This window comes from Tachysurus vachellii, chromosome 10 (assembly GCF_030014155.1).
Source record: "Tachysurus vachellii isolate PV-2020 chromosome 10, HZAU_Pvac_v1, whole genome shotgun sequence".
NCBI lineage: Eukaryota > Metazoa > Chordata > Actinopteri > Siluriformes > Bagridae > Tachysurus > Tachysurus vachellii.
In genome coordinates, this window is record NC_083469.1 from 13,006,942 (window position 1) to 13,022,593 (window position 15,652).

Here is a 15,652-nt window from a genome sequence, read left to right on the forward strand (position 1 = left end):
AATTTGTTTGTCCCAGATGCATTTGTCACAAGGTCAACATTTCAGATCAACCAAAAACATTATTAACATTACATGTCCTATTGACATGGCTTCTGATATTAGACAAAATTACTTTCAGGCCTATAATTACACCAAACTACTTCTGAGACAATTGGTATACAATTTGCACTTCTTACAAGTCTGGGTTCAATATTATGATTAATTAACGTAGCACTATTTAATTCAATAGTGTTGACAATCATAGTTATCTAAAATGTTCCAGCTTCCCAATGTAATAAAATAAAATGCACACACAAACACAATAGGAGACTGCTGTACAGTTTCTCTTGTGTTGTTGCTGCACCTATTTCATCCATTGATGAGACAATGAAAAGCAAATTATTGGAGGATATAATACTTTAAATACTACAAAATGTAAAACAAAATCATATGCTTACAACATATACAAGGACCAAATATATCATTACCATAAACATAAATAAACCCATACATAAAGATGATCTGCTCGTGATTTTCTTTCTATCATATGTCATATTTTATATTTATATAGAGATAAGTAAAGTAAAGTAAAGCAAAGTGACGTGACATACAGCTAAGTACGGTGAACCATACTCAGAATTCGTTCTCTGCATTTAACCCATCCAAAGTGCACACACAGCAGTGAACACACCTTGAACACACACCCGGAGCAGTGGGCAGCCATTTAAGCTGCGGTGCCCGGGGAGCAGTTGGGGGGGTTCGGTGCCTTGCTCAAGGGCACCTCAGTCGTGGTATTGCCGGCCCGAGATTCGAACCCACAACCTTAGGGTTAGGAGTCAAACTCTCTAACCATTAGGTCACATAATTTTATTGTCTTGTAAGGTATGACGAAGAACATATCCTTGATTTAGCCATTATTTATTACATGTTGGTGAAAAGAAAAACAGAATTAAAAAGGTTTCAGTTTGATAACATTTATTTAACTTCAACCTATTTGTCTTGCTTCATTTATCAATCCCAATTTTATAGTGGATGTGTATGTATGCGTTAGAAATATATGTTAATAGCAAGTGATGCTGCTGTTCAGTGGTACAAAGACCCTTTCTGGAGATGAAATGAAACAGTCACAGATATAACAAATAATGATATAACAAATATAAGATATAACAAATAATATGAGTTATACACCTTGTGTTTTTACAAATCTGTTGCAGGTGTACAGTAGCTCTGTACTAAAACAGAAATAATAAAATAATTCAAATTATTGTATAAATATACTTACTGCACTGTGTTTCTAATACAGCTGCACATAAACAAGAACATTTTCATATTTTAAGTTGATTTCTGTGTGAAAACTTTCAAATAACAACAGCAACCCTGAAAACAGGCTTACAAAAACATATAGTATTTAATGTATTATAACTAATAAAACTTGTTCTTACATGGGTTCAACTAAACAAATCTCAAATATACAGTCCTTATGTTGTCTATATGACGAAATATTTAGGTTTAATATGTACAGTGTAATAGGAAGACAGACACTATACTACAAAGCTTGAGTTATGGGTTAGTCAGCTAACTTTGAGGTAATCCTATAACAGACCTGAGTTCAGATCATTACCATAAACAGTATCATGCTAACCCTTAAATCCAGCTTAATAGCACAGTATGCCTTTTAATACTGTTTTTTTTTCTTATATCTTAAAGAAGCTGTAATCGTTTTTGTAACAAGAACCGTCTTTATATACCGATCTGTACTGCTAAATTACTGTAGATGCACTGAGGAGGAAATCTCTGTATAGTGTTAAGACCAAAAACAATGACATTCAACCAAAATGACCAGTCACAACAAAGCTGGTAAAATTAAAGAGCACAATAAAAACAGAAGAAATCAATTAGTAATAGGGCCAAGCAACAGGGAAGAGAAGTACATTGTCTTGTTGCTTGTTGGTGCTAGAGAAACTTGACAGATTTGCAGGGCTTGGAATTTTGTGCTATACTTTTTGCTTGTATGCCATTCACTTAGATTCAGTACTTTGCCTTGTCACTGGGGTGGTAGGTTCAATGGTACTGTATATCCTACCTTTAGCTGTATGTCAACCTTTAGGCATGTCCCATTGTTGCTTTAAAGCTTCACGCTAAGAACTAATCATTTATGTACCATAAAGCATTTTTAAAATTGCACTTTATTTATGTTTCCAGGTGAAATATATTATTGAGGTACAAAACACATTCCCATGAGTCTACCACCGCAGAGATGAGGAAAGGTCAAATTTAGCACTGACTTTGCTAACTACTGCTAGTGCTTCCTGTGCCATCATGATTCACACACATTGCACTGTGTGTTCACGTCTGTGCAGGAAGGTGTAGATGGATGGCGTGGGGTCTAACATAACTGTTAGGTTGTCTCTTTTACTGGCAGGTGATAGCATGATTACAAACCTCAATTACAGTGTCTTTAAGTGTGAATTGTTTAAGTTTTCACTCTGTGACGGTGGCAGGATGAGCGTGAACAATATTGCACTGATTCAGAAAGTAACTTCTTGTTATACATTAATAATAATAATCTTAAATACTTATCTAACATTTACCCAAACACTAGATAGTATTATTCATTATGTAACATTTTAAAACAATGTTGATCGTTACTTGTTTGACTTAAATGGTCAAAACATGACTCTCTATGACACCGAACACGCAGCTAATGCTGAACATCAATAGAGATTTGATCAAAGCTACATTCTGGAAAAAATGCCGTCGGTGGCTCTGCTGAGCAGAAGTGCTTATTTTATGTACGGTATACTATAGTCTCTGCATGTAAAGCACACAATGTATTAAAAAACAGATACTGTACAGAATAAAAAAAACACTATTCAGAAATCTTGCAAAAACAAAAGTCAGGCTTTTAAATACACAGAAATTCTCTTTATAGTGGGGTTATGACCATTTAAGTCAGGTTTACTTTATCTAAAGTACCATATATGGATTCGCTCTACAATTATTTGTGAAAAATAATTTAATAAATAACATCTAACTTATACTAATATATACAGTTGTAAATACACAGTTCCAACATAAACGTGTACATTAAAAACACAACTATAAAAATACCTTGACAATTGACGACTTCACATTGACTGTGACATTGGCAGTTAAACATGATTCATTTCTGCTATATCTATTTAAACCTATATTACCTTCTTTGCTTTATACTAAATTATTCAAGAAAGTGTATGCAGTCTTAAGAATATGACATAAATTTTAACATCTTGATTTAGAAAAGTTGCATTCCTTATTTCATTCTCATATTCTACATTCTTGCAATTTAATGAGTAATGCTTAAATTGTTATTCAATGCTACTCTAGTATATATTCATGAGAGTCCTTTTAAAATTGGTTAAAATTAAATAGTGGATGAAGTGATGATGTTTATGATAATTAAGTGAATATTTTTCTGCAGCTTGTATCAGTTTATCAAAGAAAACAGATCATTTACAAGTATTTGTGTTTCAAGTTTTTCCTTCATTTACAGGGTAGAGGAGCTTTGTTTGTAGTCTCTGAGGATGACAGATGCATATGTCACATTTGGAGGGGTGCATAAGATGTTCTCGGACACCGGGGAGTTGGGAATGGGATTGCCTGAACCCGCTAAGTCCCTGAAAGGAGAGGGTGGCATCAGAGCCAGTGAGTCCTCCATTGCAAGTTTAATCTGCACCAGCTCTTCATCATCATGGATTTGTGCATTGTTATACATGTAGCCATGCAAGAGGCCAAACTGCTCGTTGTCCACTTCCTCCTCCTCCTCTAACAGAGTGTCTGGTTTGTTTGAGTAAGGTCTCAGCTGAATGGGTGAAACTTGCTGTGTCTGCAGAATGGGGGGTCGGTATGGTGGCATCACTCTGCTTTCTGGTTCAGGTAAATTAATAATGTCGTCCAGATCAGGCATGCTGGAATTCAGCTTAGTTGTAATGTCCTGTAAATGGTCTGCAATGACCTGCTGAGGGAGAACACTTTTCTGTGGGAAGTGTTGCTCTGGTATATAAAATTCCTGCTTTGTGCTTGTTTCCTTCACAGGCTCATTGACAACTGAATACCTGTGTGCAATCAGACGAGGGCTGGCCGGAGGATTATATCTGACTGGCTCTCCCTCATCCTCCTCGGCAACATTGTACAGAGTCTTGGTGCTCAGGTCTGAGAATTCCAGGCCTGTGTCATGGTAGGTATTAGTTAGAGGTTTGATGACAGCTGTCTGATTGGAGCTGGCTTCCTTCTTCACATGCACAGACAGTCTGTGCCACATGTGTTCTCCTTTCGGAGGCTGTCTTGAACCTGGTTCAGACCATGACACAGACTTGCCATTAGAACTATGAACAAAATAAAGACGGCAGTTATTTCACAGGAACCAAGAAAAGTGGACACAAGAACAACATTTCTGGTTCATGTAAAAATTGCTGTCATTTTATTTGAGCAAATATTTTAATGATATAAAAAAAATACACAGATAATGCTGATTTGATGTTGCATTTAAATATATAATGATAGAGTATTTATGCTCAGTTCTAGTTCAGCAATATTCAATTAATTGAAAACATAAGCTATAACTCTGTATTTGGTGACTTGGCTGTATATAGCAGCTCATATATGGAGCAGAGCCTCTGTCTACCCTGTTGCTGAGACACCCGTGGGTGTGCGTCTTTTAATTGCAGTCGACCTGCTAATCAGAGACGTCTAAGAAAGACGTTAATTGAAGGCTGATCTGGAAATGGCATGACCTGAATGTCTGGAGTGTAGCATGAATTAAAAGATTAGGCCCATGGGTAATGGTACTCATGCAACAGGATGGAAAGAGGCTAAGCTACTGCAGTTATACAGAGCAGACTTACTTTGCATTTCCAGAGGCGTTCTTTTTGCGCTTTAGCATGTTGAGAAGGCTGTTGCTCCTGCATGCGATTTTTCCGTCACCTACATGCATGCGCACTACATCCGAGGTGGTAAAGGCGCTACGCACGTTTCTCTCTGGCTTAGCAATGATGATGTACATCTTTGGGGTGAACATGCAGCCCAGGGCAACAGTCACACTTAGGCTCACAGAGAATGATGTTGTGATGATTTTGTAGTTGGAGCCAAAGTAGATGGGCACAAAAGCGAGCCAGATGATGCATGTAGTGTACATGGTGAAGGCAATGTACTTGGCCTCGTTGAAGTTGGCTGGCACATTGCGGGTTTTGAAGGCATAGTAGGTGCAGCTGAGAATTAGAAGACCATTGTAACCGAGTGGTGCCACCATGCCCATGTTGCTGGTGTTACAGATGAGATAGACCTCCCTGATGCTCGGATAAGACTTGATGGGTGATGGGGGCTCCAGAATGATCAGTGCGATCTCCAGCGTAAGCTGTAAACTAATCAGGATGAATGTGATGACCACTTGAGCCCAGGCACTCATGAAGCGTGGTTTTCGTGTGCAGATCTTCTTCTTGCTGCCAGCCAGGATGCGGGCAATGCGGTTGGTCTTAGTGACCAGAGCTGAATAGCACATGGATGCCGAGAGGCCCACCAAAAGCCGTTGTAGGTAGCAGGAGGCCACTGTGGGCTTGGCTATGAGTGTAAAGGGGCAGATATAACCAAGTAAGATGCCAACTAGGATGATATAGCAGAGCTCTCGACTTGAGGATTTGACCACAGGGGTGTCTCTGTACAGAATGAAGACAAAAGTGACGAAACTGGTCACTAGGATGCCCAGGCAAGAGAAGACCACTGCAGCGATGGACTCAGCATGACTCCACTTTAGATAATGCAGGGGAAGTGGCTCACAGCCTGTGAAGACAAAAAAGTTAAATGTATAGATAGCAACATTTGTACTTACACAAAAAAGTGGGGTGTTTCAACAAGCAATAAAGTAACTTTATCCCAGGCAGTACTAAAGAATGTTAGCATGTCTTTGCCTATACTACTACTACTGTATGAGAACTGAACTAAAAGGCTCCTCAATATAGAACCAAAAGTGCAGAGGGTGGAGTTGGACTCCTCCTACCTGGGGGGTAGAGAAATCTTAGTGTGTTCAATGCTGGACAAGTGTGTTTGTTGTTCTGTGTTATACAGCATCTCTGTGCAATGTTAGGGGCTAGGGTTTAGGGTTAGACTTACAGTATAGGGCCTTAATTGGCTTTTTAGTTCTTTGGTTCTTGACTGTCAGTGCTTCATTACTTTACTGCCATTAACATTTGTTTTTCGAAGAAATCTGACAGTGTGTAAGCCATACTTATGTTCTCCAGTACTCCACTAAAATAAATAGTGTAGAAACTCCAACAAGTCCCGTGGAACATTAATTGAAAAATTATATATACTGTAAACACACACACACTTAAATATATTGTACAGACAATCTAGACAATGTATGGAACTTTAGTATTATAAGGGAATATGACTGAAATGGCAGAAGCAATGGTGCTGGAATGGCCATATTGCCATCTGAGTGTGGCCAGCTCTCCAATGCACCAAGTGCTAAAGTAGGTTTCCAGTTCAACTAAAAATAAACAGATTCTGTACTCAGGGACTGCCTGTAAGACAGAGCCAAACCAAAGGAAGAAAAGACTGCGGCAAGGGAGAGGATACGATACAGCATTCACCAGCCATGCTAAAGATACTAAATCTTTTCTATCCAACATTTATCCTTCTCATAGTGCTTCATGTTAAAACTAAAATAACAACATATAAATAAATAAATAAATAAATAAATAAATAAATAAATAAATAAAACTTTTTCATTACACTAAATTATATATATATTTGCCCCTGATAGATCACTGAGCTAAGCCTATTCTCTGAATATTATGTATAGATATGCAATTCTATAATAATTTTTTTAAAGTGCAGAAGTAGCAATAAAGAAAATATGAGAACCCTCTCCCATGTGCCTAAATGCACTGAACGGGGAAAAGCACTGCTTTGACATTGAACATAACTGAAGAACTTTGAAAACAGGCCAGAGAAGTAGGGAGTGAAGTAGGTCTGTCACAAGTACACTAAGAGTGTGATTTGTAAAAATGATTAATGGTCTTCAGGTGTCACAGGAAACCTTTTGAAAATAGGACAAAGCATGCTTCTCAACGGCCAAAACACAAAAGTCTTTAGTCCAAATTCCAAATAACATACAAAGACATAAATCTATACAAAAACAACAGGCTTCGATATTTCCTCTGCACTAGAATGCAATTCAATTAAAATTTTATTTGTATACCAACGTATTAAGAATGTACATGGTCACAAAGCAGCTTTACAGAAATCTGTAAATTCCAGTTATATATTTTAAACATATACATTTATTTCAAATGCAAGCTAAATGCAACAGTGGCAAAAAAAACTCCCTGAGATAATATGAAGAAGGAACCGATTTCAAAAGGGTACTGTCAGGACTCAGCTCGGACTATTGGCCATATTGCATATGCGTTTGTTTATGTTCCGTGTTACGTGTCTGCCCCGCTCTTGTTTACTCCTCCCCGTCTCTACACACCTGTTCCTCATGTGTTCACTGTCGTTTCTCTATAAAGGATTATCGTCAGTGTCCCCTCGTCCTTTGTCTTGTTTAGTTTCGTCTTTGTTCCTATTTTGTATGTATTTATTATTTATTAAACCCAATTTATTTGAAGTTATCCTGCGTATGGGTCTGTCTTCCACCTCCCGTTGTGACAGGCACCCATTCTCCATAAATAAATAAATAAATAAATAAATAAATAAATAAATAAATAAAATACTTAACATTCCTAATTGCTCCAATTGTTATTACTGTCTTTATAAACTAGTAAATCCATAGATCTATGTATGTTACATAACCGTTCTCATTTATTCAAGCCCACAGTCTGTGTGAGACTGTAGAGCTCTGGGCCATGTATCAGCTGTGGGCCACAAAGCTGATACTGTATAGAAAAGGTTCTCTGTGTGTTAAAGATATGCAAAAGTGTCACGCTACCTTGCAGCTCTTTATCAGGCCACCAGCCCAGCTCACACGCCTTGCAGGTAAACTCATCTTGGACGTATTCATTATCTTTACAGGCAGTGCAGATCCAGCAGCAGCTCACCTCCCCCTTCCGAATAACCTGGAGGGACACACATCAAGAATGACGCACCCCTGTTTAATATAATTGAATGCAGCAAAAGACTTATTATCATCATGTAGCAGCACACCAGCAGACACTGTGGACATCCATTCGGATTGAACACTGAATTTCTGCTAGTTCTTTAAAAATGTAAGCATACAGTACTACAGTTTTGGACATCAAAATTAGTCAAGCTAATAGTAAATCAAACTAATATATCTGAAGATGTATCCTGGATAATTGGAAGTTACATAGCATGTTGTGCTCTAGAGGGGTTTTCCATGTACCAATTCACAAACCACTAACCTTCATCTTACCATTAATATTGTATGGCTCCTCTCCACACACTCTATATAAACAATACGTAATATAATTTTGTATCAGAAAAAGATCTAGCAGACCTTATAATAAATACCAGGCTCACCTTGATCTCCCCTTTAGAGCAGGGCTCACTGCAGACTGAGCGGACCATCTCGCTTCGGTTCATCTGGAGCATATAATCATCAATGCTCAGGATGCCCTCATGCCATGATCCAACATTGATGTAGTCATACACACCAGGCTCCACAGACTGCAGGTTCATTATATCATACCTAAGAAAGTAGAAGATAGTGGCATATTTGTTTCTAAAGGTTCACAATGTACTTCACATTTATCTGGAAACAAAAGTGGTGCAACTTTACAAGACAACCAGGAACATACTGTACAATACTGTATATAGAATTGTTTAAACTGGGATTAAGGACATAGTGGATAACAACAATGAGAGAACAGAACTGTTTAGTTCCATTGTTTGTTCCCTTATGAAGATCTTACATCATCATCATCATATTTACTATTATTATAATGCTGTGCTTTGATTTACATTTCCATTATTTACAAATTATAGTACAGGAGCTCAGCTCATGTACACCAAAGCTAATCTTCCTGAGCTCCACACCTAATTTAAACTGTGTTTATTTTGTATTTCATACGTTCTATAGAACTAACCTGCCTGGTGAATCCCCGTTTTCATTAAACCTCACATCCTCACCAGATACGCCAGAGAAGGAGGTCTTGAGTAGAAAATCCAGCAGTTTGCTGCCATCAATGGGGTCCATGGCCTCACAAAGACCCACATAATCAGGACACAGGTACTCATGCATGTCATGGAGGCCATGAGCCATGGCATAGATGGCATTGATGACGAACCCCATCTTACTGTCTTGTACGTAGTTCTCCTCTAGACTCTCATAACCTGCCAATACAATCAAGCCAGACATGGAGATTGTGAGCATTTCTTGTATATTAGCTCAGATCTCAGACTTTGGTTTTTATTTGGCATTTGAGCTCAGGGCAAGACAGACAATTTCATCAAACATCTAAAAGATTATTTGCCTTACTAACATAAATCAGTGCATCTATAAAAGCATCTATATAGCCACACAATTCAGCAAATGGCAAATCACACTACAGGTCAGTGCAGAGTAAAGGGAATGATAAGGTGTCCCATGACCTTGAATTGTCCACAAGCTACAGATAACAGGTCACAATGTTCTGCCTTTACTGTGGTAATATGAATAAAAAGACAGGCAGCATTAAAAAAGTGCCAGAAACATACCACAAAGACACTATCCATTTCTGCACTCTTATTGAGTATTACATTAGTAATAGACAGTATTAATATGAATTAGTCAAAGATATTAATAATTTACTCTTGTTCTCATTATTCCTGTCTCCTGTCTGCCACACAAATGAGAATATCTCTGTTACACAAGTGCTCTACAATTCCTGAAACTTGAAATTAAAAAAGCAAAGAAAGGTCAAAGGACACCATATCAGCACACAGTTTTATGATATTTACAAAGCCAGCAAGAAGCAGTATCGGGCATTACTGTTGATGATTTAGCAGATAAAAAGTCATAAAGTATAAGCATAAGTATCTTTTTTAATGACATGAATTTCACTTTACCTTTTACCCTGCATTCATGTTTAATTGGTGTGCTGAGCAACTGATTAAACCCAGGCATGCTTTGTTAAAACCACAGCCTTTGTATAGAGTGAAAAGGCATTACAATAAAATCACCAGTTTGCAGAAAGTTTGGCAGTATTATAACAATAACAAACATTAATACACGTATTGATATGACTTATCAGACCCTGTATTTGTAATTTAATGATAGTTTAATGGTTATATTATATTCTGTTGGTTTGATATGTATGGTTTGGATTTGCTAGTAGGCAATATTTTAATTTCTTTAAGACTAAAATGCCTGGTTGACACTCCTGTAAAATATTAGCTAAAATGTTTTATGTACTGTATATTATATCATTAGCTGAGAAAAAAAATGAAGTATTAACTTCTAACTTCATGGATGAAAATACTAGTAGGAGAACTAAAAAGAACATCCCAGTTTAAAAGTTTTGTTTTTAAGATTATCCATCTTGAAATGTTTTACAACGCAATAATTGTGAAAAAAAATAGATACGTTATTTAACATCTTTCTTTCCTTCATTTTCAGGCTCCTTGGAGTGTAAAAGTCTGCTGCTGATGGACTTTTGTTGGTTAGTAATAAAATCTTTTGTAAATTGCTGCTTGACTGTGACTAAGCTTTAAGCAAACAGATCCACTATATTAGACTGGTTCTTGTTTACTGAAATGCAGAGAAAATATCATCCTAATAGTGATCTATAACTATATGATACTGTACCACATCCAGTCTGCATTTGGATATACTGCATAGCTTTCTGACTCTAAAGTGCCAAACCAATCTTTGGCATATTTCCCACAGTATTATATCAACAGACATTTATAGATCATTTGTTTTACGGGAAAATTTGGTTTAATAGCATTCAATGATTCAGCAGTAAATAAAGAACCAAAAGTGCATGGTTGCACACACAGTGTCCCTCACTGGAACATGCAGCAAAGCCAGTTGGCGTGGCATAAATAAAGTGAACGTTATTGGGATCTAAATCATATACACACAGTGCCAACAATTTACTAGTGCAGTCTGCAAAACATCCCAATAACTTTATATATGTTAGAGGTCTACCGATACACGTGGCTTCTTCAGTGTTGTGCTGCAATAGTAGAACTATGATGATCAGCACCAACAATTAACACTAATGACAGGCACATACTTGCACATTGTAATGAGCACAATGATATAATGATTTAAAGATACAGTAGATGACTGTGATATCAGTTGACCTCTATCTATATTGCTCAAGTACGGTGCTTCCAAGCTCCATTCAGAAGTATTTACTTACCATCTCGTAGCTCTAGATAGAAAAATAATAGAACAGCAGACTATGACTATTCCTCTGCGTAAACATTTTACAAAGGTATTTGTTACTGTTCCTTTAGTGCCTATTCTTTTTTTTGGGAAGTGTATGGCATAGGTGATGTCACTTTGATATGAAGATGCTGTCAAGAATATGACGAATAAAATGATGATATGATTACACAAAGTGATGCAAAATAAACATATAAGAAGTGAACTGATAAAACTGAGGGATAATGCTTTCATGCGTCTCTCTCTCTTACTCTCTATTTTTAGTTCTTAGATATAATTCAATCATTTGGTTCAATTCAGCATTTAACAACACTCAACTCAAATAATAAATATATTACAGAGTTCAGATGGATTCAAAAAATGAATTTGAAACATGCTTGTTGAGCATTGTTTACCATCTAATGTTTAGGCTATTCTGATTGGCTAAGCCAAACAACAACAAAAACTATTTACCTAGGTCACCTTTTCAGTCAGCAGAGAAAATGAGTGTCAATAAAAAGACAAAAAAAGGAGAAGAATTTGTAATAAAATCATGGATTAAATAGGGAAGACCCTCAATATCTTCTATTCTACTCTATTTGTAGTATTAATAATGTCAACCGTCTGTCCTTTTTGCTAGTATTGTCATATTCTTATAACCTGCAGTAGACACATATTGTGACACACATGACATGGTCTCACCTGAGCAGTTCTTCTTGTAGTTCTTGTTCTCTTGTGGGTGCCCTGGGATGTGACACTGGAAGCGGTGTTGCCAGAACTCAGCGAACCATGGGTTCCTGGTGTTTGTATTGAGGCGCAGCTTTAAGTAGTAATTATCAAAGGATGTGACCTCCTCAGTCTGAAGCTTCATGGTGATGCCTCCCACAGCTTCCTGTTCATAGCCCTCCACCACCTCATCTCTGTCTGCCCAGCCATCACTAAGGAAAGCAGATCACACAGAGTTTAATAGGCCCCTGTCTAACTTCACAGAGTCTCATGTGAGCAAACACACACCCTTGAGTGAGCTGACCTAGTTAAGCATTAGCTTATGAAAAAAGTCACCAAATCTTCCCTCGATGACACTGGATTTTAGCTGAGTGATGCTCTCTTAGCGATTGTTTATACTGTAGAATGAATTATTTAAATAAATAAAAATTAATTAATGGTTCATGTCGGTTTATATCCTAGTTATATGTACAGAATTAAAAAACTCACCTGCAATAGTCTTGTGACATTAATAAAATGAATGCAAAGCTTTCATCAAGATTCATCAGGGTTCATGAGCAGGTTGGTTTTATTTAATGTCTCTTAACAGACTTAACAGACTTTTTAATCAATGTGTCTGAAAATTGTGAACAGACTTCATATAAACTCCATTGACTATATAGAGATTTTATAACAGATAAATGAACATTTTTCCAGCTATTATAAATGAAAAGGTCATTAATCCATTCAGCATGTTAACCATTTTGTTTTTGCTTGAGAAGAAGGTGTAATTTTGTGGCTACCCATTGCCACCAAAGCCATCTGTCTCCCAGCGTCCTCTCTGTATTGTGTGCCAAGAAAGTCCTATTCTTAGGTGCCTGTTATAATATACAGGAAACAATGTATTCTTGCCAATGATTTGCATTGTGACATAGTTTTAGGTGTAATAACCTGTGTTGTATTGGTGTAAATTTAATAGAATTTTTTAACACAACCAACATGGTCCTATTTATTGTTATTATTAAAAACAGGTGATTGAAGTAAATAGGGGCAATTGGTTTGCAGAGAAATATTCAAAGAAAATATTTGTTGTTACAGTCTGTATAAGCTTGTCCAATGCTTTGAATTAGCCACTTTCACAGCACTCTCCTTGACCCAGAATATAAATTCCAATTGATGTTCTTTTTCTCTGGCAGCATGAATCCTGAAGAAAAAGTAAGTACTTTTATTAATTTATAACTCATGGTAATGGAAATGACAGTCACCTCCCAATAAGGAGGAATTCTCCAGCTACCCCTAAGCGCCTCATGGCCATAAGGAGGCCACGCACTGTCATCCCCTCACAGAAACAGACCACCACTCGTGCTTTGGGCAGCCGTTCCCTCAGCTTCCGCAGTAGCCTGTCAAAGTGTTTTTCACCAGCATTGCTGTAGATCTTGTCAGAGTGGGCAATACACAAACCCTCCTGAGATGCCAGCTCCTTAAAGGCCTCCATCCCACTCTCGCCATAGTTTCCTATTAGAAGTGAAAAAGCAGAGTAAAATCATAGTCTCAAAAATTAACACTACTAATGGGTATTTAAGCTTATGCATTTCCTTCAACTATATAGCATGTTAACTATTCTTGAATAAACTACATCGACTAATGTTGAAATCAGCATATTTGATATTAACATATAGAAGAATAGAAAATAAATTGTAACAAGTTACACACTACAACTTTTTCCTCTAAAATCCATTTCTGCAGCAGCTTTCTGAAACCTAAGTAATTCTCATGCAGTGGGATTCATCAAATTCTCCCTAATACAATCAAAGTTTTTGAAACTCATAAAAATATGATTAAAAACTCATTTTAGTTGGGTTTTTTCGAGATAAAAATATTAGCACTGGAATTGTGAGGACAAGTCTGTAGAGAGAGTGGTTATTTTTAACTGGCCTCCAAAATCCAGGAAATAAAGAAAAGACCCCTCTCTGGGCACTTTTGACAGGCTGATACATTACCTGCCAAATTGCCCTTGTTGCTATGTAGGGCAATTTTGGAATGACAAGCACAGTGTGGCTCAAATTCCCTTACTATAAAAAATTCTTCCAGGTAAAATAAAATTTAAATATGTCTTTAAAAATGTTATCTGCATGCATTAGTACCCGGGACAGTTAAATACAATAGCAAATTAATAAAAACAAATAATTAACAGTGTAACACTGTGGAGAGTTATATTTTTTTATTTATTTATTTAGAAGATGTTTATATGGGTAGTTTAAAGATGTTAACTATGGTTCAGAAAAATCTTCTTACTCACCTTCAGTGTGAACAGCTGAAACATATGTCCAGTTATATCTTTTAACAATGTCCAAAAGGGCCCTGGCTTGAAGAGTGTCAGAGGGCACAACTCTGAGAAAGTATTTATAGAGGGTTTTATCACTCAGATCAATGCTAGTGGCTGAGTAAGCAATTTGGGGGATGTTGAACAGCTGCAGTAGGTTTTGAACTTGAATGGCCACTGAGCTCGATCCTGGTCCAATCACACCTGCAATGGGCTTCTTAGTGGCAACTGGCTGACTGAACGGAGTCCCATCCATGCACCACTTTGTCCCATCATCATCCTCACGCAGTGAAATAAGGGAGTCTCTTATAAACTCAATGCTCTGCTCCAATGCCACTGATGAGTGCCAGCACGAGTCCCTGATCTCACAGCCCAAAGTAATGTTGGGCAGAAGGTATGGATCAGCATTAATTCTGTCCAGAGTGTGAAACATGGCTTCCACTCTCTGAATGCCATACTGCTCTCTAACCTCACCACACGTTCTCTCAGCCACGTTCTCAGCTGATGGCTGGTGGTGGACAGAAAACAGGGCACCTATGATGATATCGCCATCCATTCTGGCCACTGAGCGGGTCGCAGCCCTGGGAACTAGCGACCTCTCATATATATTTCTGGCTGTCACACCAAGAGAAAGAAGAGACAGAAATAAAACGCAATTCATTCTCATCATACTCCACATGGTCCAAAATGGTTAAGTCGCTGGATCATATCTGTTGCAAAGAATGTTGAAGTGAATAAGGGACCTGAGGAAACTTTGTGTCCGTGTATACTGTATCAGTGATCATCGGATATCCTGCAAAGAGAAGAGAACACTTTGTCATACAGGTGTATGTTAAACTTTAAGCAGTCTGGAAAACCGCCTGGTGAGTAAATCAGCACCATGGACAGCATTCAGCCTCAATCCCTGTATCCCACAATCTCCTCCGAACCAAAACGGATCATTTAAGTACCATTCTATAGACCAAGAAATACTACTCTTCTGGCGTTAGTACTATTATTTGTCATGGAAAACTCAGAAGAGCTATCTGCGCAAGTAAACAAAATTAAGCACAATTCAGGCTTGTCTAGTTCTGTGTACATGATTATATCTTATGCGTATTGCTCTAATAATGAAGATTTACCTGAAATCCCAGAGAAAGCCATTTTCTCTGTCGCTCTGGAGCATTCAATGTCATTCCAAACTGCAGTTCACTTTCCACTGAGCGACCAGTTTCTTTTCTTCACACCTAAAGCGAGCGCGGATGCCCCCTCCTTCATCTAATCACTGCATCCAAAAGCGGGTCACATTAACCGCA

The 15,652-nt window shown here is 37.6% G+C and overlaps 1 protein-coding gene across 1 annotated transcript; it reads right to left on the bottom strand.

Annotated features, from left to right (window-relative positions):
• Positions 1 to 3,505: 3,505 nt before the first annotated feature.
• Positions 3,506 to 15,036, bottom strand: grm1b (glutamate receptor, metabotropic 1b). The gene is made up of 10 exons (XM_060879133.1): positions 14,334 to 15,036; positions 13,300 to 13,549; positions 12,032 to 12,267; positions 11,804 to 11,812; positions 11,325 to 11,336; positions 9,063 to 9,309; positions 8,497 to 8,665; positions 7,946 to 8,072; positions 4,863 to 5,793; positions 3,506 to 4,343 (listed from the first exon to the last, which is right to left on the bottom strand). The coding sequence occupies exons 1-10, from the start codon at positions 15,034 to 15,036 to the stop codon at positions 3,506 to 3,508; spliced, it is 3,522 nt and encodes a 1,173-aa protein (XP_060735116.1).
• Between the last annotated feature and the right edge of the window lie 616 nt (positions 15,037 to 15,652).

Bases quoted from the DNA above. Each gene is read 5' to 3' on its own strand.
- grm1b (XM_060879133.1), bottom strand. From the start codon at position 15,036: ATGTGGAGTATGATGAGAATGAATTGCGTTTTATTTCTGTCTCTTCTT. The intron at 13,550-14,333 runs GTGAGTAAGAAG...CACTTCTAATAG, and splicing joins TTCAGCTGTTCACACTGAAG to GAAACTATGGCGAGAGTGGG. The intron at 12,268-13,299 runs GTGACTGTCATT...TGCTTTCCTTAG, and splicing joins GAATTCCTCCTTATTGGGAG to TGATGGCTGGGCAGACAGAG.